This window comes from Alosa sapidissima, chromosome 5, assembly GCF_018492685.1.
Source record: "Alosa sapidissima isolate fAloSap1 chromosome 5, fAloSap1.pri, whole genome shotgun sequence".
NCBI classification, from domain to species: Eukaryota; Metazoa; Chordata; class Actinopteri; order Clupeiformes; family Clupeidae; genus Alosa; species Alosa sapidissima.
This window is the reverse complement of record NC_055961.1, coordinates 32,890,949-32,917,582: the sequence shown is the minus strand read 5'-3', so window position 1 is coordinate 32,917,582 and position 26,634 is coordinate 32,890,949. Positions and strand designations below refer to the sequence as shown.

At 39.9% G+C, this 26,634-nt stretch overlaps 1 protein-coding gene across 3 annotated transcripts; it reads right to left on the bottom strand.

The window, feature by feature from the left end:
* Nucleotides 1-200: 200 nt before the first annotated feature.
* On the bottom strand, nt 201-25,611 carry LOC121708882 (polymerase delta-interacting protein 2-like). Of its 3 annotated transcripts, none has more exons than XM_042091821.1 (11): nt 25,403-25,611; nt 23,710-23,785; nt 22,703-22,800; nt 22,381-22,480; nt 22,192-22,267; nt 20,101-20,208; nt 19,734-19,870; nt 18,965-18,991; nt 18,631-18,756; nt 18,172-18,251; nt 201-868 (listed from the first exon to the last, which is right to left on the bottom strand). In XM_042091821.1, the coding sequence occupies exons 1-11, from the start codon at nt 25,579-25,581 to the stop codon at nt 754-756; spliced, it is 1,122 nt and encodes a 373-aa protein (XP_041947755.1). In that variant the 5' UTR covers nt 25,582-25,611; the 3' UTR covers nt 201-753. The 3 variants fall into 3 exon arrangements, with proteins under 3 accessions (XP_041947755.1, XP_041947756.1, XP_041947754.1); XM_042091822.1 differs by lacking the exon at nt 201-868 and adding an exon at nt 13,417-13,596 and having other exon boundaries at nt 25,403-25,609; XM_042091820.1 differs by lacking the exon at nt 201-868 and adding an exon at nt 13,994-16,159 and having other exon boundaries at nt 25,403-25,610.
* Nucleotides 25,612-26,634: the final 1,023 nt, after the last annotated feature.

Sequence of the window (26,634 nt, the reverse complement as noted above, 5' to 3'; positions counted from 1 at the left end):
GCCTACCGACTCTATACACGATGTAATTGGCCTTATCGAAGTTTAATTTTTCCAGCTCACAAGCCAACGGAGAGTTGCTAGACTACCCTGGCAGCCGCTATAGGGTAGCCTATGTCTAGATTTAGGCTAGGCTGGAAGACATTTTTATATGAAACAGTTTCTAAACGTTTAGACAATGTGATGGGATAAAACTAGCGTGCGTCTAGATTTCTAGGCTAGGATAAAACTGGTTCAAACTATATTGATGTGGGTGAGGGACCTCAGAGTAATGTAGGTTCTAATTGACCCCAGTTTATCAGTTAAAAAGGATAAAAACCAAGGAGGGGTTGGGTTTACCAGTTTATCTAAAGTCTTAGATAAAGATGTAAGGTTATACTGATGGGCAGAAATAAGTTCTGAAAAGTAGTGTGTTCTTGCATCCTTGGCCTGATATCTGTAACTGATATATGGCCTGTAACCATAAAAATATACATTTATTAGTTTCACTTGACTAAAACATTTTAGTTTACCATCTTGCAAGTTAACCTTGACATTGTTGATTTGGGATAAATATATATAAAAAAGAACAGAAAATCTAAAAAAAAGAACTGCCAAAGTCAATGAATTTTCCTATTCATCATTTGTTCCCAGCTGAAATGGAATCTTCGTTGACTGATTTTAATGTCTGGACTTCGATTAATTTCAGATATGTGAAGAGCGCATCCTGGTGAAGCTGGATTTGTTGTGAGATCCTGCTGCTGACGATGGCCACTGCTACTTTACCAGCCAGAAGGGAGGCTGTTTATCATCTTTGCTGCTCTCCAAGGAGAAAGAAGAGACACTGATGTCAACATGGAGTCCATTGGACCTCTTCACGCAGAATGTTCCCCTGCACAAACAACCAGACTGTAGCAATACATTCTCTCTTACAGACATAAGCGAACGTAAACAGAGCCAATCTACTGACAATAAATGGATTTGTGCATCATCTTGGTAACAACCTTCGTTCATTTTCGTTCATTCTCCAACTGTGATTTTAGCAGCAACAACACAACTTTCAGAGCAGCTTACTGCTCCACAAAAACTTCACTGTAAAACTCATCTCACTCAACTCAACCCATTTTAATTGCAATGTCTCTGTCAATTGAGTTGATACCTTTGTCTTGTGAGATTTATCCATTGCTCATTATGTGAGCAATAAAATTTCATTATATAATCAGAATGTGTCAAAAAAGGTTCCATGTATACCTGATGTTGATGATCTACAATACATGTAAAAATCCCTCACATACTTATAAGTTATAGCCATTTTATTGTTTGAACGAGATGGTATGGGTGACAAAACAGGTCAAAGCAGTCAACTTCCCTGATCAAGACCTTGTGATCAACATCATGTATGCATTACACAGAAAGATTCTGGTGTAGTATTAAGCTGTTTTTCTCCTATCATATAGCTCCATTTGACCAGCACCTACATACACTACTGTGCAAAATTGACTAATTTCACCATTGGTTCATCTTGACCAGCTTCATGAAAGTCACCTGACATGCTTTTGGTCAATATGACTAAACAAAAAACAGTCAACAAGTGCACAGCATGTTTGAGAACTATTTTAGGACTGTTAGAAAACCACTTTCAGTATCTAACTTAACTCTGGGAATGTTATTCCAAAAGTCTTAAGGGATCTGCGTACTTATCACTTGTTAGCTGATTATCCGTCGCAGATTGTAATCTTAATGCATTTCAGGTAGCTATTTCATGAAGTTGGTTGTAATGAAGCCCAATGGTGAAAGGAGTAAGTGATCCTAAACTGTTGCATGTGTGTAACCTCTGTGAATTAGGTGACTTAATAATGTCTTTTTGATGACCTGTCTTTTTTTTGCAGACCACAGATCTAACTACTTATAGACGGTCTGCTGTTCTTCATGGTCTTCCCCTGTACTTAAGAGAGCCATCTGCAATTTCAAAGACTATTAAGGTAATTCATTTGAAAACGTTATGGTATTATTGTTTGAGATGCAGTAATGATTGCTTAAGACATGATTTCAGTCTGACACTAAGTGTCATTTATTGTCTTTCACAGGATACTGACTGAGGCACTGGGGCCACACACAAAAGCCATGAACATGGGGATCCTGGAAGTAACTGACAGTTCTACCAACTCAGGACCATATCCCACAGTGGTCAATGTGGCTGTAGTACTGGAGGAGGAAGTTGTCATGGACAATCTGGGAGACTTCACAAATGTCCTCATGATGCTCTTTGGTCTGCTTTATGCTCTAAATATGGAGTACCCTAAGGACTTAAGGTACACATTCGAGGCAGTCCAGACGATTCTCTTAAACCTGGGAAAAAGTGCACAGCAAGGATACAGTCCTTGAAGAAAGAGTTATTACAGGTGTAATGGCCATTACAGTACATGTTAATTGCCAGTCATTGAGGTATTTTGAGGTATCAAAGGTTTCATGCAAATGTTTCTGTTAAATGGCAGTGACTTTTTTTGTTGGATTTTTGTAACTTTTCTGGAACATGTCACAAATCATTTTGAACCAATTTTACATCAGATGTTCACAGGCAAAGCTGTCATGTTTTACTTTTGTTTCATTTTGTGAAGCAGATATTTGTTTTTCCAGTACAACTATTGAGTGACATGCCATGCTTTCAGATCTTGTTTCTAGAACACTGGTTGAATACTTGTGTAATATTGCACTTGAGCCTTACAGGCGAGTTCATATGGATTTAAATAAATAAATAAAATGTACTTTATCAGAACATAGTGTGTAATTTATTTGAAACTAGATGTTCCGCATAGCGGTACAAAATATGACCGCCGCTCAGTCCTGTACATCCGTTCCGCGAAAATAAATCACACTTCAATTTGTCTCCAAATTTTACTCCATCCCCCACTCTTGAAACTTTTGTGTATGCTTGTTTGGCATGCCTGAGTGTGTGTGTGCGGCTGCACAGAAAGTAGCCTACTGGTGCTGAAAAGGTGAATAGATTGTAGAATAGCCAAAGAAGATGTAGCATTGTTATAAAACCTTTAAAATCTCTAAACAATCACAAGTAGGGCAGTTCATCACAGTTCATCCATTGCAACTGGATTGATGAAAGGTCACTTACACCTGTAGGCTACATTGTATTTGGGAAAAGCAAAAGGTATCAGCATAATGTTATTTATTTATTTATTTTGTATGTATTTATAAACAAAAACATCTCTGTCAGTTCCATGCCGTTTTCAACAGCTATCAAAAACAAAGGTCATTTTTGGATGGATGGATTTTTTGTGAATGTTTCTTCTTCTACATAAGATTTTAGTCATCTTTAGTTCATGTAATACTTTATTGTCAATGCACAAATTAAGTAACAGTAGTCTGAAACGAAATGCTGTTTTACATCTAACCAGTGGTGCAAATAACTGACATGTCCAAATGGGCCTTGATGAAATGCGTCGCTAGACTGTTCATACACATTTTAACGGGCCAAAGTTGAAGAGCTTTTGTCCGTTATTGTTCGTGCAAATATAGGCTGATTCATGTTCCCTTGCATTGTGTAACTGAGGTCCATGGCTAGTCTGGCTTTCATCAGACCAAGCTCAATCTTTTAAGAAATCTTTTTAATTTCACAGACTACAACTACCAAGCTGGAATCAAAGCACATCGATTCCCCTCTTACACCCTACACGCACTTAAAACAAAATAAACAGGCGTCTCAGTCTCACGCATGTATAGGCAAAACTGTATCAGACCGGTGTAACGTTGGTAAATCTTCCATTGCACAGAATGATTTTGTAGCACGTGCAATAAATGACAGTCGAAAGATACAAACAGTGCTGCTATCAATTTGCTTGGTATAACCGCATTTATAGTTTTCTACAAATGCAATCAATCAAATGGGCCTCCATCACTCAACCAACGCTAACGGTAACATTACCTAGGTCCTTATTGATATTACAAGATTAACGTACCTGCAGTAAAAACCAAGCATGTCCGATAAACATCCTCAGATTTATTTTGGCTTCAAGAAGAAATGGGAATTACACTTCATGTGAACATCGTCCTATGCTTATTAGATGTTCGCTGCGGTAAATTACAGTCCTTGTAGGAAGCGTCCATTGTTTTTCCAACCCACTTTTAACTTCCAACAAAATTACGTCTCACTGCAACGATGCGCCATCTAGTGGACAAACGACTACTTATCGCCAATACTGAAAATGCAGCCATGATGATGATGATGAATATTTATTTTGGCTTTCTTTTAATCCTACTGAATTATGTATCGGCCGTTCTAATACCGATAGTATGTGGTCCCCGGGGACGAAATGAAATTTTTCCGTAAAAGTCTAGTGGGGCTACATACCCACCAAATTTCAGGTATCCTGGTTCGGTGTCCCGGGTATCAATGACCAAAAATTCAGGAAGTAGATGACGGGAAAAATTCTTGAATTGTGTGCATGTGTGCGTGTACAAGTTTATGTTTATGTGTGTGGGTGTGTGTGTGTGTGTGTGTATGTGCGTGCTTGTGTGTTTGCCTGCGTATGTGTGTATGTGCATGTGCATGCATGCGTACGTATGTCTACTGTGTGAGTATGTGTCATACGTATGATTACTGTAAATGTATGTGTGTGCGTGTGTATCTGTTTATGCACATGTGTGCACATGGAATGGGTTAACATGACCCCTGGAGGCAAACATACGGAAAAAATTGGTCATCCTAGGCCCTACAGTTCTCAAGATATTCACAGAGAACTGTGTCTGCCCTACCCTCCTTTCGGGGGGTCCAGTCCAGCGGGGGGGGCTACAGATCAAAACGAAAAATGACAGTTCCATGCTATCCATGTGGGGGTACATGCCCACCAAGTTTTGTGTACCCCGTGCTTTCAGTGTCCCGGGAGTCCTTGTTGGTGTACGTCACTAAATGTACACACAAATTATTTTATTGTAAGGCCCCCCATGAACGAAAGTACACAAAACTTGGCATGCATTTGGAGGGTGTCATAATTATCCTACACTTTTAATTTCGTGCAGTTTTGACCTTGTCAGCCAGAGATATTGTGATGAAAACTTCACAATATCTCTGGCTTCGCTGCGCGGCGGTCATAATAATGAAAAATAGACATTTTGGCCAACATGAAATATTTAATTAATACAACATTTTATTTCAAGTTGAGTGTGCTTGTTGGCCCAACAAGCTATGTTCAGTCAACAGAGAATATTTAATTGACACAACATTCTATTTTAAGTTCAGTCTACATGCAGGGATAGTCAGCACAACAAAAAAAGTTGGTTTCCGCAACTTAAGTTGGGCTAAAACTAAAAATTTTAGGTGCAACGGGTCACTAGAATTTTTTATGTTGGAGAGGCAGTGCGATGCACACAACGCAGTAAGCTTTGATACGGACTATGAAATGGGAGACATAAACACGATGCTCTCTGAAATTATCCTGACACATAATTAATTCCGTAAACTGCTGACTCACGAAATGTATTGTAGCAGGTCACAAAACTGATTTCGTGATTCTTTTATGCATTTCGTCCACAGAATGAAAGCATATGTCACTGAATGCATTTCGTAAGTTGTTAAGTTACTATTGCGTGGACGGAATGCCTTCTGTAACACAACACAATACTTCTGTGGACGAAATTGAAAAAGGATGCACAGAATGGTGCGGGTAGGTGCATTCCGTATTTACGTAGACAGAATTACTTTTGACCAAACATTTCGTCTACGACAGTGAATACTGCATTCAGCATTATGTCCACGAAAGGAAAAGGCCACTAGTCAATTTCGTCCACGAAATGATGTACTCTCTTGATGTTTCGTGGACACAATGCAAACCAATTTGTGCATTCCGTGGACAAAAGGTGTTACGATGTAACATGGTTTCGTAATGAATATATGTATTTAGTCACACGAAAGTGATTCTGTCCACGAAATAAGGCATGTTACATTTGGCGCCCCATAGACAAGGGGCCTGTGCAAACACAATCATCTTCTCTCCCACCTATAGCCTACCAACGGGGCTATATACAGGTGCACTGCAATCAATGAGATTCCCCCTACGTTACTAGCGACACACCTCCCGACGTCATTCCCGGGGATACCCCTTGACACCACACTACGTTTTTGTGCACACAATTTAATTTCTTCGAGCCCACGTTTTAATTATTCATGGGTGCGTTTTAGTAGATCGAGATCTATAAGAGATAGATCGAGTAGATCGAGATCGAGATGTGTCAAGACAATATTGAGTGCATGTTTTACAAATTGTGGCCACGTTTAAGTAGATCGTGCACACAATGTTCTATAACCATGTTCACAAATTGTGCTCTCGTTTTAATAAATCGTGCCCTCGTTTTAGTAAATAGTGCGCTCGTTTTAGTAAATAGTGCACTCGTTTAATAAATTGTGCCCTCGTTTAATAAACTGTGCCCTCGTTTTACTATGCTTAAAATGAGAGCTCAATTTAGTAAAATGAGCGCACACTAGGCTATAGTAAAACGAGAGCACAATATAGTAAATTGTGCACACGATTTAGTAAACCGAGCGCACAATTTAGTAAAACGAGCTTACGATTTAGTAAAACGAGTGCACAATATAGTAAAACGAGAGCACAATTTAGTAAAACGAGCACACAATGTAGTAAAACGAGCGCACATTCTCTCAACATGCAAAACATTTTGCAATGACACCTCTAGGGCTCCGTACATCTCAACACGACTCAACACGTTACTTCATATCCCAGGCCTATAGGTGGCACTGTTTCTTTACAGAAATTGACCAAAGCTTGCACTGTAGGCAGACAGAATAGGCTACGACGAAATGGCTAGTGCAAGGAAACAAGAATTGTTTGTGTGGACTTGTAGTGAACTGTCAACTGTAGTCAACTGTAAAACTAATAAACTTAATTTTTACGGTTTGTGAAGGGTGCAGTCCCGTCCTTTATTTGGCTAACGCAGGTAAAAATAATCTCCTTTACTTTCTTTGGTTGTAGGATAGTCCGTGATTCACATTAGTTTTGGTTATCACCGCAAGTGCAAAGGCGTACCCAAGTTCTAGGCTATTCCGTCGCCACATTTATAATAATACCTTTGTTAGTAACAGTCGATACTTTTGCTTGCATCAAAGCGCACATTCGCATTTAGTGCGCATAGGCTTAACATGAGTTCTTGCGTCTTTGTATGTTCATATCTGACTTCACTATGAATGCATTTATTTATGTTGTAAGACATGTAAAATAAATTAATGACACCGGCACTACGCACAAATTAATGTAAACTTACACCACACTTCCCTAATAACTTAAGTTCTCTCACGTCACTGACAGTAGCTAGAATGCATAAAAAAACACCGGGAAAAACAGTGTTCAGTCCACCAAGTCATAAGCTATCGGCACTGCGCAGCACCAGTTGTGATATTTATCCTACGGAGTGTAATCGTAGGTAACGTCATGTATGAAAACTAGTATTGTTAGGCAATACTATAAGTGTCAAGTCCAGGGAAGCTGAGGTGTGGCGATGACATCATCGATACGCAAGTAGGATGTGCGGTTTCGCTGTCCAAACGAATTCAAAAGGGCTACGGTTTCAGATTTTTCCACTCTGGGACCAGGTTTCAAAAAAGTGCGGTTTCAGGCAGTGCGTTTACAGGATTCGTTTGGACGCTCGACCAAGACGAAGCAAAACCTCTGTTTAACCCAAAAAGCGTCTCCGTGTGGACGGGCCCTTTGTCACTTGTCTGTATGGCCGTACCAATAAGTTAGCGAAGCATGCTTGGTCTTGAAATTTTCGTAAGAATCCATAGATTTACGTTGTTTTATTGCCAATATATTGAGTAGTTGTACACGACAGCGCAAACAAAACAGATACATAAGGAAAGAAGCGAAGTGAAAACTTATTTTCCGCGGAAATCCAGGTATTTCGGTTTGACTTCCATTATTGTCGCTGGATTCACGGTACTCTGCGTGTTCACGAGGCTCTTCTGATTCCATCGATACCAATTACATGTCTGTAGGACCAATGAGAGTCGAGATAGATGCTATCAAAGCCAATGAGTCACGTAAGCGATTAATCTGACAACCAGTCTTTGAATGGCCATAGCGCTGCGTCTGAACGAGCCGATGAGATGGGACCTAGATGTCCGTGTAGCCAACGAGGAGAGCTTTCTTTAGACACGTGACACATCGTCACATTCTACTTCCTTGCCGGCTAAACTCAATGCGCAATGGTCATGCGTAACCAGTCGCCGAAGCAGTGGTTTGGACGTTTGTTACTAAACATGCAACATGTTTGTTACTAAACATACATTTTTTAAAGATTTTTGTTCGTAAAACATGCCAAAGAGACAAAAAAGACGACACATGTCGAAGAACCCGAGGACATTGATGATCTGGAGGACATCGATGAAGGAGAAGAAAGCAATTTCTCGGAATGCGACTCCGAGGAGGAGCAGAACTTTTTAGCTGGGAAGGACCCTGATTTTGAGCTGTGAGTAGACTACTTATATCCATATACAGTTACAGATACAGTTTAGTTTGCTTTTTAATGTTTAGTGCATAGTTTCGTTATTTAGCTGAGCATAATGTGCCGTGTGTGTGTGTGAGTGAGTGAGTGAGTGATTTGTTTTTCTCCTGTAACAGTACATGGACATGGGTTCTGTTTTTTGTCCTAAACAATTTTGTTCAGTTATTTTTTAGGCAGTTCTAGTGTGTGCATAAACATGTCTGTGGATCTTCAGTGTGCATAGGGGAGGGTGACAGTGTGACCTGGGGGAGGTGTGAACAGTGTTCTGGTACCTGGGGGGGTTTGGTGAGAATGCAGTGTGTGTGTGTGTAAATGAGGGCCCGTCCACACGGAGACGCTTTTTAGGTTAAACGCAGAGGTTTTGCTTCGTCTTGGCCGAGCGTCCAAACGAATCCTGTAAACAAACTGCCCGAAACTGCACTTTTCTGAAACCTGGTCCCAGAGTGGAGAAATCTGAAACCGTAGCCCGTTTGAATTCGTTTAGACAGCGAAACCGCACATCCTGCTTGCGTATCGATGATGTCACCTCAGCTGCCCTGGACTTGCACTTATAGTATTGCCTAACAATACTAGTTTTCATACATGACATTACCTACGATTACACTCCGTAAGATAAATATCACAACTGGTGCTGCGCAGCGCCGATAGCTTATGACTTGGTGGACTGAACACTGTTTTTCCCGTTTTTTTTTTAATGCATTCTAGCTACTGTCAGTGATGCGAGAGAACTTAAGTTATTAGGAAAGTGCGGTGTAAGTTCAGGCTACATTAATTTGTGCGTAGTGCCAGTGTCATTCATTTATTTTACATGTCTTACAACATATATACATGCATTCACAGTCGAGTGAAATCAGATATAAGCATACAAAGACGCTTAGAACTCACGTTAAGCCGATGGTAGAACACTGATTGCAAATGCGCGATTTGATTTGATGCAGGCAAACGTATTGTTACTAACGAAGGTTTTATAGCAATATTATAAATGTGGCGACAGAATAGCCTAGAACTTGGGTAAGCCTTGCGTTTAGTGATAGCCAAAACTAATGTGAATCACGGACTACAACCAAAGAAAGTAAAGGTGATTAGTAGGCCTACCTGCGTTAGCCATATAAAGGACTGCACCCTTCACAAACCGTAAAATAAAGTTGATTAGTTTTACAGTTGACTACAGTTGACAGTTCACCATCAGTCCACACAAACAATTCTGGTTTCCTTGCACTAGTCATTTTGTCAGCTTATTCTGTCTGTTTGTAAAGCACAAACTTTGGTCAATTTCTGTAAAGAAACAGTGCCACCTATAGGCCTGGGGTATGAAGTAACGTGTTGAGTCGTGTTGAGATGGATCCGTTTGGACGCAAATATTCTTGATGCGGTTTCAGGGAAGACGGAGGAAAAAAGATCGGTTTCGTACGTGTGGACTAGCCCTGAGAGTGCAGGGGGAGGTGTGACCTGAGTACACACATTTATATCATTTGTATACGTTGTTGGGAAGGGTTTTCATATACTTTAGTGGGTCTGAGTCTAACTTCCACCTGTGCAATTGTTTCAGTGACGGCGATGAAGACTGGGCCCCGCCAAGCAAAAAAACAAGAGCTGAGGATCCTGTGTCTGAGGAAGAGGAGCCGATGGCTGAGACCAGTGGGACAAGAAGAGGAAAGGGTGCTGCAAGAAGCAGGGGGAGAGGCAGAGGAAGAGGGAGAGGCCAAGGCAGGGGAAGAGGGTGCTCCCGCAGCAGACAGGAGAGCGGAGACGCAGAACCATGGCTTAGGATGGACATCCTGGACACCATACCACCACAGCCCACGTTTTGCCCTATGAGGACTCCTGGCCCCCAGCGTAATTCTGCACAGTACACAATTTTAGAACTATTTCAGTTGTTCATAACACGCTCCATTTTGTTGACTGTGGTTGCCAACACAAATACATTTGTATTGCATTGAATGTGAATCATTTGATGTTTCGTTTGCCAGGGTATTTGTTATTTTTTGAATTTTTGCACTGCATTTTTTACCTTTTTATATTTATAATATTTACTATTTTTTTTACCTTTGTTTCATTTTATAATACAAATGTTCACTGCATTACCTTGTTTGTCCTTTTTTCATGGAAATCTCAAAGGCGTAGGAGCAAAAGTAAGAGTTTCAGGTCAGATAATGCTTCTCTGGATTCATGGCACAGCCACTGCAAAGCACTCCAGGTACAAGCAACATGACACAGAGTGTAACCTTTCATTTGACACCAAGATCATGGTTCTACATAAAGGGGTTCTTGTATAGGAAGTTTTTTTGTCAGTATGTGTTTTGGGTAACCAAAGGTCCTTTTGGAGTCTCCAAAGCAAAATGCATGTGTATGCCCACACAAATATGGGTCCCACACAGTCATACTTCATCCTATAGGGATCTACTTTGAGATACAGATTCATAAGACCTGGTAGTGGGCCTCAGTGGTGTTTTCAAGACAATACAAGTGACCAAGAGGGCAGAATGTGGTCATTTCTAGAGATGTACATAACCGCCTATAAGAAAAACTATCATTCTACCCTTTGCCACTCTCTGATAGTTCATCACACAGTCAATCTATTGGTACCAAAAAAATCTACAAGGCCTTAGCTTTCCAAAGAGGTCAGGCACTTGATTATAAGTAAAAGTATGTGGCAACAGGGCCATTGTAAGGAAAAACTCAAAATAGGGGGGTAAATGCTATGGGCTAACTTGTATAACTGTACACATGTGTTACTTAGGCCTACTTTGTTAAATATATATATAATATTTCTGACTATGGCATAGCTCCCCACCCAAGTAGGCTAATGATTAAAAAAAACACACACACACACACACACACAAATGCTTGATTAAGGACCCAACCCAGCCCGAGGATAGTGACTGGAAATATCGGCCGACCTGGCCCGGTCAAATACAGGCTTGGGCAGAGAATCTAAACTCTACTCTAGGTGGAGGTAGAAGTGTGTTTTTTCCCCCCTAAAACAGACTGATTTATGTTGTTCTGTCAGAGCAGTCAGGTTTCAGTGAATATGATCAAAAAAATCTTGCCAACTGCAGCTTTAAGGGAGGGACCCACTTCTAATGAGTGTAGTGACAATGATATACACAGTATGTCATCATGTTTGCAGGGCTGTACTGTGTATATCATTGTCACTACATGGAATTGGAACTTTCTTCTAATTATCTGTGGTGCTCATTTCAGTGACATGAGAAATCTGACGGGTGTAGGTTATCAGGTAAAATGGCAGGTGATTCAGGTAATCAGGTAAAATGGCAGATACATTGACATACATGACAGCAGGTTGCCCGTCACTTTACGTGTCAGCTGTATTTCGTGTCAGTTGTCTGTATTGTGTTCAGCACAGAATGTATCGTGTGCTTTGAATGTGAAGACGTGTATATTATCACATTTACATAACTGAGAAAAATCTCACACACATATTTAACTAAAAACCATCTACTAAAACTGTGGGATAATTTTTTATTTTTTTCATTGAATGTTTAGTATACCTTATATACATGTAGTGAAATCTAATTGTCATCTCCTTACTCTGACCCTTGTGTTTTCTGAAACTCCTACGTTAGAATGTTTAGTTAAATTAACCCTTGTGTCAGCGAATTGTGGGTAACCCTCAGGATGGGGGGTCATAAACATTTCTTATCTTTGTCAAAACACCAGATGGTTAAGTGGGGTTGTAAACATTTCTTATCTCTGTTAAAATACCAGATGGTTAAGTGATTAATATAAGACATTTTTTTTATTATTGTTTAGAGGAGACTTATGGAGGTTTATTTTTTGTTTTACATTTACATTTTTTGTATTATGTATTACATTTTATGAGCATTTTCTAGGTTTTACAAGATTCTACCTTAATTTATGGTTTCACAAAGCTTCAACAACTTCAACTCCATTTACCATAGACTTTTCAATTAACACACTGCTTCACCAGCTACAGCGCATTGCAAAGACACTTCAGGAATTCGAATTTGCAGACTGCCTTCCAAATTCTCAGTCCAGTTATCAATAATGTTACCAGTCTTTCCCATCTGCATCACACATATGTTCTGGGATCTTTGGAGGGCCTCACATTGCTATGCCACTAAAACAATACAACACAAGCTGATTTCTGCTGCTTGTGTAAATTGAAACCCCCATTTACAGAAACAAAAAACATCTTATTGACTGTAACCTTCAGTGGAAATCATGTAAAGTGCATCCCTGTCCTCCACTTTATTATATGAGAAAGTAAAGTGAACACTGGCATCTAGTGTACAAAAATGCATTTGCATTTATAAAAATGTCCGTGACAGTGCATGTTTGTTTCTGATCTGTGGTTCATCTCCAGATAATTTCACAATAATATTGTAAATGTTCCCAGAATGTATTGGTATGTATAAAAGAAAAAAAGTTTGCAGTGTTACAGCTTTGTGTGAGGTAGTAGAAATAGCTTATTGTGAAAGCTCTTAGATGATCTCCACATGCTGTGGTGTACAGCCAACACTGCTCCATTGGATGTTCCAAGTGGAATCTGTTTTTATAAAATCTGAAAAATTGACCTGTTTTCAAATGCTGTCCTGCACCTGGTGTGGGTCAGGGTAATAAGACTGAGGTAATACTGTGAATGGTCAATCATTTGAACAGAGTGAAAATCTCTAAAACGCTCACCAGCTTGTAAGACTTGATGAACATGATGTAGGGTCAAAATGCATTGGGAACTATTATTAAAATGTATCCCCTCATTGGCATAAAATGTTTGGGGACAACATAAAATGTACGAATTACACGTCACTAGGCAGTTAATCACTTTTCACCAATCAAGCTTGAGCCATAGTATGGCCTCAACAAGTTTTTTTTAAAAGTCCGACATCTCACCACTTGTGATATGTCTGGTGAGAGGATCACAGCTTACTTGTTCACGAGCAGACTGTGCGTGAGGGTGTGTATAATGGAAAAAGGAAACGAGGATTGAAGGGGTTGCTTCAGAAGAGGAAGGAGTAGGGGCTGTCCCTGTGTCCATGGCTGTCCAGGGAGAAGGAGGGGATGGCTACGTCAAACATCTCCCCATTGGGCCTCTGGAAGGAAAACGTTCCCCTACGAAAGGTGAACACAGTGGTCAATGATGAGTCCCGCGCACGCATTCAAGGGCATAAAAGGAAAAGGCGGTGAGAAAAGCCAGTCACAAAACCAACTGACGCCATCTCTGCCTTTCAAAGAGATTTGAGGGACTAGGCTGAACCTGCAGGCATAGCACAGGTCAAGCACTGATATTAGCTGTGCGGAGGACAGCAACAATGAGGCCTGACTCTGACCTGGTCTTATGAATCTGACATTTACTCTAAATGGGCCTGAGGTGGAGGTGCTCCTCCAAAGCTTCTATTCACTGAACAACGTCCAATAACCGCTCAGTGCATACAGTGTCTCTGTTGCAATCTGCAACGACAAAAGGGACTTTTGTCAGGTGAACTCTTTGAGAAAATGACAACGTAACTTCTATTTGATTTATTTTATTATACTCAACGTAAGAGCCTTACACAGATCTCTTTCAGACACATTCAGTATCAGTTGAATTTCCCTATCAAATAAAGCAATAAAACAAACAAAAAGAAAAAAGAAAAAGATGAAAAAAAAAAAACAATCCAAGTCAAGGACAGGAATCAGCTCCCATCCACAGCAGCAGATCAAGACTACAAACAGCTTGGGGTTATAACACTTCCTACATCAATCATATCATGTATATTTTAACATTAATATCACAACAGGTATAAATTACAAAATGTACACTGAGGATCTCAAGGAGACATCATTTGGTGGCATATTTCCTCAATAGGCTGACAAAGTGCTACAGAAAGCAAAGATGACAGGGCCGTACATGACAGTCGGAGGTGTTAAAACAACTACTATCATTATGTGATTCCACTGAGAGAAAACAGTACAGGTGAGCACCATCGGTAAATCTTTCAAGCCAAAAAAAAAAAAGTTGAAACGGCTAGATAGGGTAGATTGTGTGTTCATGAAAATTATCATCTGAGTAATTTGTGTAGCAGCTTCTATGTGGCAACACTTCCCAACCTCGGGGTTAAGGGTTTTTAGAGGTGGAAATGTAATCAAATATATTATAAGATATTATAAACCTGCATTGAAAAAAATGCATAAGGGTCCAACAATGGCACGATATTTGCACATCTTCATCTGTGCTTATTTAAAAAAAAAAAAAGGCTTCCTGACAGCACTTCTCCAATGCAATGTCCATCAGATTACACGGTAGTCTCTTCCTGGAGGTGCTTTGTCTTTCACACATACACTTCACAGTAGAATCGAACATACATACAACACAAATTCCCTCACATTCACTTATAAATATCTGCAGATATTCTGTGGCCATGTTCTGTGGCTTAATATGTGGTGAAAGGTAAAGGACATCACAATCCAGATGTCTGATTACTATTATTTGGGTTAGTGTTGACATAATCTCATTTAGATAAGATGAAGCTTCATCAGAGAAACTGTTAAAAGACCTAGTCACTGGGTAGGTGATGAGATTAAGGGTGCGTTCGTAAATTCAATCTGACATGCTCTGAGCGCTCGGAGAGTGACGCTCTAAATAAACACACGATAAATCCGAATTTACAAATAGTTAAGTGTGCTTGGAGCGCTCGGAGTGACAATTTACGAACGCACCCTAAAACAGAGAAGGTGAAGGGAGAATTGCAAAAAAAAAGGAGCAACTACGTCCTGCCTACAATCCTTAGACTGACCATAATTTCCTCTATTGCCATTTGCAATGCGTACAGACATTTTATGAGGTCACTACATGACTAAAGACATCATAACTGCACACGCAGTTAGGTCAGGCAATGTTTACTTCAACCTGCCACTCCAGATGAAAGAAAGGTCCAACATCCATTACAATAATTACAGATTGTTATAACTGGAACATAAGTGCTGTTTCTCCAAAATAAATAAGTTATTATGATGTTGCATATTATTACCTGCCTAATATTAACAAACAATACTGTGTGCATAGATAGTCAAGTAACAATTGATTTATTTCTTAAATAGCTTTCCTCTCGTGTGTCTTAAACATGACTTCCTAAGTGCATCTTAAAATTGTACCTTGCCTGTCTCCAACTACCTGCATCTTTATGGCTCAGAATATAGCTTAAAAACATTGGGACACTCAATAGGTCTGATTGTTTTTAAAAACAGATATGATAAAAGGGGATGAAAAGAAGAGATCAGGATTTAGGGAAGAGTGAGAGTAGGTGGAGGTGCATGTTGGGGGTGGGGTTGTATCTGGTGAATAAAAGTGTAATTTGGGGTCTAGGGTGGAGGTGCATGTTGGGGGTGGGGTTGTATCTGGTGAATAAAAGTGTAATTTGGGGTCTAGGGTGGAGGTGCATGTTGGGGGTGGGGTTGTATCTGGTGAATAAAAGTGTAATTTGGGGTCTAGGGTGGAGGTGCATGTTGGGGGTGGGGTTGGGGGGGGGGGGGGGGGGGGTTGCACAGGGCAGCTCTGGTTGGCCCTTAGGCCAGTGAGGTGAAGGGCCCAGGCAGGAAGCCGTTGGGAGTATCGTCTTTCTTGCTTTCGAGCGAGAAGGGCGGGATGCGCACATCGAAGAAGGTGCCATTGGGCCTCTCAAGCCGGTAGGAGCCCCTGCAGGGGGCGACACACAGAAGACGCGCCGTCAGAGACTCAGCAGCTGACCAGACACCGCTCACTACACACTACAGACTACTGGAGTCTAGAACACAGGTCAATACTACAGTACACACACAAAGGGCACTCCAATGCATTATTCAAACCTCCGTTTGGTAAAATTAACATAGTATCCAAGCATCCAATATTCAGGTTAAGACTTAACTCCATTATCCATGGAAAATACCAAAACTGTAAACTTAGGCATATTCGAGTACTAGCTCTTGATCCGTTTTTATTTTTAATTCCACAGAAACTCAATTCGAACCAACAGCAGTGGCATTCCAGGAAATTCCAGGAATTTCATTCAGGGTGACTTACTCATCCTGAAACTCATTTTGGGTGAGGTTTGCCTATGTACAATGAAAATTTATTTTAACTGGGACTTTGACCAGATAGAGGCTGGTATATGATTTAAACAACATTTCACAGAGTTTGGAAAAAGATTGAAAAATAATTATCAAGCAACTGTCACACACAGCTGTAAAAACATAAATGCACAGTGCCTTGCTCTTCACCCTCCTTAGGCAGCACTCACACTAGCATGCTTTTTTCACCTCCAAAAAGAAAGCATTCCAAAGTAGTGAGTGTTAAAAACATGCAAGATGGAAGTTGATTGTGTACATGTTATGTGCCATTTAGCTAAATAGCTAGCTTGCTGACTTAGCTGGGACAGGCTGCTAAGCAGAGACCCATTTGGGGAAAAAACACAACCTCAAAACTTGGAGGCAATGCTACGGTCAGTCGCATCATTCCATAAGGAATCTATTGAATTTGAACACCTGGAGGAAAAAGGTGTGTCAGTGTGAACGGTGCCGAAGTGTTTTTCCTTTTTTATATTACCTGTCACTTAAATGGACTTTATTTGGATTAACATTAGTGAAGTGAGGAAAAAACTTATTTAAAAACGACTATAAAAAAAATACTAAAAAAAGTGGTATATTCAATGTATGAAATTCCTACATGAAATCAGGTGCTACAAATTACCTTTAGAAGTCACATTATTAGTTAAATCCACCAGAGTACAATCTAAGGGTCACATCATCTCAGTCGTAATCCACAAGGAGGTGGCAGCAGAGTTTGACGCTGGTGTGCGGGGTTGTACTGAGAATAATGGGATCTAAGCAATTGAATGTTGAAAGCGGAGTGCGCCACACTCATGACGGCGCTGGTGTGCGCACCCCTTTAATCAGAGGCAAAAACGAGACCAAAGGAGTTGGAAAAGTCCTTGAGATAGGAGTATCCGTCTACAGGACCATCTCAAGCTGTGTTCTCCACAGAGCTGGCTTTATCAGAAGGGTGACCAGAAAAAATAAAAACATTACTTCAAAACACTTTTTGATTTCACCAAAAGGCCTGTGGGAGACTCCCTGAACATGGAAGACGTATTATGGTCTGTTTGAATGGTATATGGATGGCATTAAATTCAGTGAAATGTCTGAGGGAAACTTGTTTCAGTATTCCTGAGATTTGAGACTGACATGGAGATTCACCTTCCTGCCAGACAATGAGCCTAAGCATACACTCAGGTGGCAAACTATTTAAATGTACTGACATCACGTGGTCAAAAGCCAGACTACAGACCAGAAGAGTAAGTAAAAGTCCTGGTGGCGAGATGTGTTCAGCTTATAGAGACACACCCCCCAGCAGACTTGCAGTGCTGCTCTATAAAGTATTAAATATTAAAATTAATAATTATACACAGTCAAAGTCTGTTTTTTTTGTTTTTTTTTACCCAATTATCCTTTTAAATGTCAGGTTGCAAGGCAACAAACAGAACTAAAGGCCAAGGCAGGTGGATACTTTTGCAAGGCACATGGGAATGACACTTCCCGACATTTCTAAAATGTAGTTCCTTTAATTTTCAGAAATGTATGAAATTGACTGTAAAAGTTTATTTGGTTTTTTGACATTTTGAGACACACAAGACAGAGAGATCTAAAATCTGTAAGGTCGGACATGCAACTCACCACATATGTCCACTGGGGGCCTGGAGAGAGACATGACTGCTGTACTGAAAGGCTGGCTGCTCTTTGGATAACACAGGCTCCTGCAACATAAACATGTCATCAGTAGACGGAAGGGTTTCTTTCATTAAAGGTGCTGTCAGCGATTGTACAGTTAAGAACAACATTATTCATACCCCTGACAAATACTGATTTAATGTGTTATTCTGGCTGAAAATTACACTGCCACATGGCTAAAGGTTGCAAGACAACGTGGTAGGAGCACAAAATCAAAAAAGAAGGGTTTTCATCTTTTTTTTTTTACATTTTTATGAAAAATGGCACGTTCAAAATTATTCATACCCTTTATAAATGATCAGTGAAAACATTTATTTTTCAACATAAACTACTTATGAACATAAAAACACAAGTTCTGATTCCAATGCTCTCATGCTTTAGCATAGACGGAGGAAGGCAACTGACCCTCCCTACGACCCCTCTCCCTCTGACGGTCTCCAGCGTGCCCGATAGGCTGAAAATCCTCCAGTGGCGCTCTCGTAGCTGCACCACCTCACTGCCCATGTTCTCCAGCCGGATGCAGTAACGCCACTGCAACAGCGCGCACACACATACGCACATGGACACAACAGTAGTTGTAACAGGTGAACTTTAACACTTCAGTTGAGTTCAAAAGACAATTCAAGTTTCTTGCAGTACCAGAAATGGCAATTATTACATTCACTTGTGGCCTACAGAGTGAAGAGAGATAGGCATGCACTACTTGGGACAGGAGGAATTAGTGACAAACAAGACTTACCCAGTAAACATGAGATGTCTGTGCTTCCTGGAGGACAAAGACAAAGCATGTTATGAGTTGTAGTGCTATGGCTTTATACATAGTACAGTGAAGGTACAAGGCAAAAACAATGAGCCAATATCAACTACATCATTATGATGGGTTAATCAACAGGGTTCCCACTCTAAGTCAAATGTGAAATTCCCTGATTTTATCCTGACTTTCACAGACTAAAAAAACATGACCTTTCATGCCTGAAAATTCCATAACTCCATAATATCCCAGAAATTCCATGACCACTTAGAACCCTCAGCCACGGTTAAAAAAAAAAAAAAAATGTGATTGCTTCCTCAAATATTAATCGGAATGGGCGGATTATAGTATTGACAGGTCACTGTGTCAAATGGAATAAGATGCAAAATTACTGAATAACAACTGAATGGCTTGCTACTGTAAAAAAAGAATAATTTAATAATAACAATACTTTTAATAATAAAAAAACAGTACTGCTTTATCATAGTATTTTTTCCACTCAATGTTGCCTCTCAATGCACAACGTTGTTTGTATCTATACATTTTGCTAGAAGATTGTGATAATTCTGACAGCTTCACTCCACCTGACAAAATAACCACACATGACCGCCCATTTAGTCTTTTTTTAGACTTTCACACTACAGCGTTGATCTATGACAGATCATTATTTTGTGATGTAGAGGTGGTGGGACCATGCTTTTTCATCACTGAGATCTGGCTCTGTCCTCCTGCATGAGAGCCAGACGAGCTGACCTACCCTCATGCCCATGTAGAAAGGGATGACTGTGACACGGATGTTCTCCGTGGTCTCCCGGTGCACGTCAGACAGCTCCAGCCAGGGGTGGTTCTTCTCCTGCCACGCCCGCAACGTGTCTCTGGGAATAAAGGGGGGCACTGCCACACAAGGAATCACAAAGGACATCAGGCACATGTTGTATACAATTTGTTTCTGTAATACAGCACAGTGTAATGGTAATATGCAATACTTTCTATCTAAATAACATCTACAAAAAAGACATTACTGTTCCGCTGAGTGTGTACTTTTATAATGATGCTCTCCAAAAGAAGGGACATTGGAAAATATGATACATTTTCATTAAAATACTAAGTCATATATTTCATACCTTTGCCGGCGTTGAACATGAGGAATCGCTCAAATAGCTCATGCTGAATGGGAATTTGATCGGTTGAGTTGTAAGGGAGAATATCTTCATGACTAACATAATCCAGACCTACAAAAAAATGAAACAATTTTGGCAGATCTCAATACAAAGCAAAAGTCAGTTCACAGCAAAAATATTACATTTAAGAATTTGCATTAATAAAATGAACTAGCGCCAGATTTCGGAGTGCAGGGGACAAGCCGAAATGGGCTATGAGACATACGTTCACACTAGGTATCATGTTTCAACACACTTTAGGTCAATATCACACCGGAATTCTCATTTAAAGGTAAACTATGCAGTATTGGCAATTTCCTTATTGTTTTTTTCGGTTTTTGCTCATTTTTCGCTTGCTCTGTCATGACGAATGTCTGAGAAACTCCATCGCTACCTTTTTCTAGCCGGTGCCTGGCGTGTATGTGTATTTGAATCATAGACTGTGATTTGAATGCAGTAAAGCAATTCGTTACACTCGTTATACTTCCTGACACTGAGGCCGTCGGCCCGCCGGCCCACAGTTGCAAGGGTGGTTTTTCCGCTCACAGGCGCTAGGGTATGGTGACCAAACGTTCCGGTTTTGAGATGCGTGTCCCGAGTCCCGACAAAAGCCTGTCTGGACACTAAAATGTCCCGGTTTACACCAACCACTATTAAAGTGTCCCGGTTGTCAGAGATTACATAGCCGACATGGTCTAATGCTGCTTTCGAGATGTCTCGTAAATGTCTCGTAAATCCGCCGCCCGAGTTGGAAAGTGTAAATTACCCAGCTTTCTTGCGCCATTTTGGGCAGGCACGCCCACTTTACCTCGGAGTACTTGAGGGTACCCCGAGGTGGACGTACGAAGATTGTTAAGGCAGAGCCTTAACAATCTTTGGTACGACCTTACAACAAACATGGCTGCGCCCATAGTTGAGATGAGATGGCATGTATTTTTTTTGCATATGTACTGTGTTGGTCATGTTAAAGTTGATGTAATGCTCTTACACACTAGATTACATTGCTGCTTCAATCCGGTCACCAATTCATGCATTGCACGGTCTTGCTGTGCCTGCAATACAATGTAACAATTTGTTTTCCAGCCGTTTAGCTAGAGGCTACATGTAGCACAAAACAATAACAATGACTAGCCTCCTGCTAATGCCCCTCGTGGCTCGAGAGAAAGGCGTTCCTAAAGCCAGTCATTGGTACATGTTGTACGGGTGAGTGTACGATGATTTACGAGACATCTCGAAAGCAGCATTATTATAGCCCGATCATTAAACCCATGTTGAAAGCTAGCCTAAAGCGTCTGCCGTATGATTTCGATAATGTGTGTGTGCGTGCGTGTCTCAGTCAATCGTAGCTATCTGCATAATCTTTGCAACAAGCAAAAAGCATTACAATGTATCCGTAAACATTGTTGCAATGCCTCTTCATATCTGCCTTGTTTTAACGGTTAGGCTACGCTACGACAATGTTGACGAGAAAGTCATCCTTCTCAAAATGGCTGTGAGTTAAATGTTTTCATGTATGTCTGGATAACAGGTGAGCATGCTTAGGAGACAAACAAATCACTATTAGGCTAGGCTAGTAGGCTAGTGCAGACCCTATTCTCTGACTGAAAGTGCGCAGAACTTGTGCGTTTTATATTTTATAAAAATTTCTCGGGGGTGACACCCGAACCCCCTATAACTTTTGGCCTTAGCCTAGAGACAAAAAAGTCTGTGTCTGTCTGAGCTGCTGCATGTTTACGTTAAACGCGGTCACGCACAAAGTGTCCCGGTTTTAGTTCCGACAAATCTGGTCACCCTACGCTAGAGGGAAGCGAGACGGCCACCATTCAACCCGAAAAAGTCATATAACCATTCCAATGACTCTGAAGCTGGTAAATGAAGGTACATTAAGATAAAAAACTTGTATATTAAGCTAAAAAACCTGCATAGTGTGCCTTTAATAGGTACTGCAGACACACATCCTACAGTAACATACATCAACCATGCCAATACAAACACATAGTGCAGTCATAAGTCAAAAGAAAAAACACTGTTATTAGAAAATATCTTTAAACACACCTGGAATAGCATAAAGGGCTCTGCTATCATCGTGATTGGCAAGAAATGTAACTGCCTCAGTCTGTGATCTTTGAGACTGCAAATTGAACAGAGGATGTGTTTATTAGCAAATCTGTAGAGGTGAAGATGTTTTTGGGTGTATGCTTGTGTGTATATGTTTGCCTGTGAGACAAAAGCAGGTCCACTTACTATGTGAGGACAGTCTCTAGTGTCTATCAAAACTTGGTAGTATGTGTGTGTTTTCCCTTTCACTTCTTTAGACCCATGTGCTCCAGGAGTTTCAGGCTTACTAGAGAAAAGAAACAAAAACAAAAACAAATTTAAGTGTGACTATGACCATAACATTTCCCTTTAATTTGACGTACAATTCTTCTTATCCATATATCCATCTACACACATGAAAATAGACTTATATTACTAATGGCAAGGAAACATGTGTGCATATAGTCTCATGTTGTAAATAGAATGTAGGTAAAAGGTAGCCTCTCTGAGGAAACAGGAGAGTTCTCACCTTTCAGCTGCTTGTGGTGATACATCTCGATCATACAGGCGGGCATGCCAGGGAAAGAGCACTATGCCCCTGTAGCCAAACACACTGTGCAGGAACAACTGCAGAGCAAAATAAAAACATGTACAGTATATTATCAACATTCAGACACACAAATGCATACAAACAGACATCACCAGGTTTCTTATTCATACTCACACACACACACACAAATAAAGGCTGCTTTTTATTAGGGCTGTCAAAATTACTGATTAATTAATTTGAAAAAAAAAAAAATAACTGATTAAAAAAATTAGTGCAGATTAATCGATTCTGTATGACCTTTGACCCCGAGTTCTAGTCAGTAAAAATTAGACTGTAAAATGAAGGAGAGAGAAGAAAACGTGCTGCCTGGATCATTGATTGGAACATTTACTTTTAAAAAACGGCCTGATTGTGTTGATAAAAATAAATTGTTGAAAATAAAGTCCTCTGTAATGTCTGCAGCAAGGAATGTGCTCTATATACATCAATGCAAAGAAATAAGTGTTGACATTGAGGGGAGTGTTAATTTATTTTCATTGTGTTCCCTAGGTCATATCTGTGGCCTGAAATGCCTTGTATGTGAAAAAAAAAAAAACTTCTTCCCGAAGCACTTTTGAATTTATTTCCTCAGCATATTAGGTCATATCATAGATTATTATGGCAATTATTTGAATAGTGAAAATAATAATAAAAGAGTTTTTGAAGTTAATGTCACAAATGCTGATTATTCAATGATTCATTTGAATTTAAATATTCAAAATACTTTCACAGCAAAAATTATATATGCGATTAATTTAGATTAATTAATCACATAGTATGTAATTAATTAGATTAATTATTTTAAACGATTGACAGCCCTACATTTTACATGGCAACAAAACCATAGAGTGACTTAAGCTAAAACACTGTGATGATTTTATCTATAACTTAGTCAAATTACTCAGTGATTACAAAGCAATCAGAAAGCTTGCATGTGAGGCCAATACCTGTCCAGTTTCATATTTTCCGTGTTGCTTTGGCGCTTCAAATACTCCTACCGTCTCCAGCACCTTCCCCTCGGGCCTGTTACCCACCAACAATGCATACACACAAATACCACAAACACCACACAAAACACCAACAGAGTACAGAGGACAAAACATACATACATACATACATACAAACACACCACACACAGGACAAAACATACATACATACAAACACACCACACACAAACAGTCAAGACAAGAAAAACACACAAAACAAGGATGTTAGGGAAACATTTGTTGACCATGTAGCTCCCAGGACAAATTGAACACCAATCATTGCTTTGGCATGATGTAGAGAGAGGTCATATTCTTAGAAAGCTGGATTAAAGCCTATTGTTTTCATCATCTTTAGGTCATCTTTCTTATGTATCCTACATCCAAATTGTGTAATCCTATGTTGTTTTCCAAGAATCTTCAAGAACATAGCAAAGGACATATGATCCTATTTTGTATTAGTTCCTACAGGAGCATGAGTCATGAGGGGGAGGATATAGAATGGATTAAATATCTTAACATGTTTACAGTAGAGGCAGCCCCGTTGTCAATAAAAACAACAGCCAAGCATCGCTTAAAACAAGATCAAACCACGCCTATTCTGAGAGCCATGGACCATAGACAGTAAAGGCATGCACTATGAGGAGACCCCACACGTGATCTGGAGATTGATAAGGTAACTGTAGTCAGATTCACATCTTCGACAGGCGTGAATACCTCGCACCTCCCCAAATATAGGTTATGTAAATGTACTAGTTAGTGGTTCCACAATTGTGTCTCTTCACGCCTTGAGAGTTAAGAAGAAGCCACGTGCAGCCCATGCCAAAGTAGGGGGGCGTTGACTTCCAACTTTACCCACACCACAACCATAGACATAACTGCCAAGACATAACGAATTGGGCCTGATTTTTATGGTTAAAAAGTGTTGGGTGACTTGGAACAATTAATCATATGCATATGCATCATATGGTAGATAGAACAGGGGAATACATTAGCTATCTGGCAAGCTGCACCAAATAATTAGCTATCCATTACTGTTCTTTATGCATTAGATAGGCTGACACCAGACATAATTTCACTGCATTTCTTACATCCAGTAACTATATGCATGTGACAATAAACTTCCTTGTATCCTTGTATTAGATTCAACAGCATATTACATAGCTAAATCCATGCAACGTTAGCACGCTAACGCTAGCTAGCTGATGGGTATCACTGATTCATATCACTAGCTGAAAAACTAAATTACACACGTGTGAGGTAACACTAACAAAAAGACATGTATCGATACGATATCTGTCCTCTCAGATTCCAACGCTTGGAACTCATGGCGCAATTAGCGTTGATGTTGATAACCTATTTAGCAACTAGCTCATTCGCTTTATCTGTAACGCTAGTGTTAGCCAGTCGATACGAACTACACTTTAGTTGACATTAAGTGCAGTTGCTGAGAAACCAGACTGGCATTACATTCAGAACAACATCGGAAACATACATTTCACATACGACAAGCAGGCACGCAGCATAAGTTCCGTCAATGACAGTAAATATTTAGTTGACTAGATCTATAACATTGTGTGCCATGGTAGCTAAGTGCTATCCGTTGCGAGCTAGTTAGCTAGCAAAGGTAAACTGACATAACAGATCAACTGCTCACCGTGATGACATAAACCGTTTTTGCTGTATGTCGAATACGTTGCATGTTGAGCACAATAACCTACGCCTCTGCAAGTCGCTTTTACTGTTGAAGTCAACGCATAATACTCGACTAGTGTGTTGTTTATTGAGTTTGCTAAATGTAGATAGCAGCCCTCGTCGTAGGACACAGGCTGCCATGTTTGTTTGGATTATCTTATTACGTTGCGCGTTCACGAGTTCTACGCGTTGCCCAAATCGAATGGCTGCGATGAGGAATTTTTTAACGGAGGTCCAAGGTTAACCTTTCTGTTTTATGAGTTGTACGCTTATACAGTCTGTAGTTGAATGGCAGACTATGTTGACCAAACATTCGTTCAAAATATTGAATGCAACACAAAAAACTATAAATGTTCACCCAATACATATTTACACACAGCCTATCACAAGTATATTCAAAAGGCATCAATTGTATCATAAAACAATATGGACCCTGCTCATATGGAAGTGAGGGTAGGCCTAGGGTAGGGTGTGTGTGTGTGTGTGTGTGTGTGCGCACACAATATACATTTTCAATTACTACTTTAAAGTTGAGCTGGCTCTTGAGCACAAGAATTTCATTACTTATAATTCCTTTTATGAGTACATGACAATAAACTACTTGAACTTGATATTGGTAGCCTATGACAAGATTATTCAAAGGACTTGAAAAACCTACTTCTAGAAATTAGAGTACAGTGTACAGTAGCCTAAACTGTTGCAATACTATTACCTTTTTTTTTTCCTTCTCTCCCCCATGAAACCCTGCCTCCTTTGTATTGTCAGAATCTTGTAATGATTTGTGTGATTGTCTTGACTTAACTGTAACTCCGCTAGAACTGTCATTGATTCTATACAAGTAGGCTACCCAATATTGCTGCACTAACATGTCCTTGATAACTTGATTGTCCTTTTTTGTAAGTCGCTATGGATAAAAGCATCAGCTATAAATGACTAATTGTAAATGTAATTCTTTACATATTCTTTAATAACCCTTACAGTACGATTTGAATACTTTAGTAATTTACAATGTGCTTCCTTAAGAAACAATCTTTTTTTATATGCTGCTCATTTCCCATTCATATTACTCCAGGGTATAGGCCTACTCAATCTAGTGACTAAACATTTCTGAAGACATAAACATTAAAAAGATGATTGATCGGACAGAATACCTCACAAAAACACCAGTCCACAGATGCATTTGGCTTTAACAGA

Coding starts and splice junctions, on each gene's coding strand:
- LOC121708882 (XM_042091820.1), bottom strand. CDS start 25,581: ATGGCAGCCTGTGTCCTACGACGAGGGCTGCTATCTACATTTAGCAAA. Junction 22,801..23,709: donor GAAAATATGAAACTGGACAG/GTATTGGCCTCA, acceptor TTTGCTCTGCAG/TTGTTCCTGCACAGTGTGTT. Junction 18,252..18,630: donor GGAGAGGGGTCGTAGGGAGG/GTCAGTTGCCTT, acceptor TTTATGTTGCAG/GAGCCTGTGTTATCCAAAGA.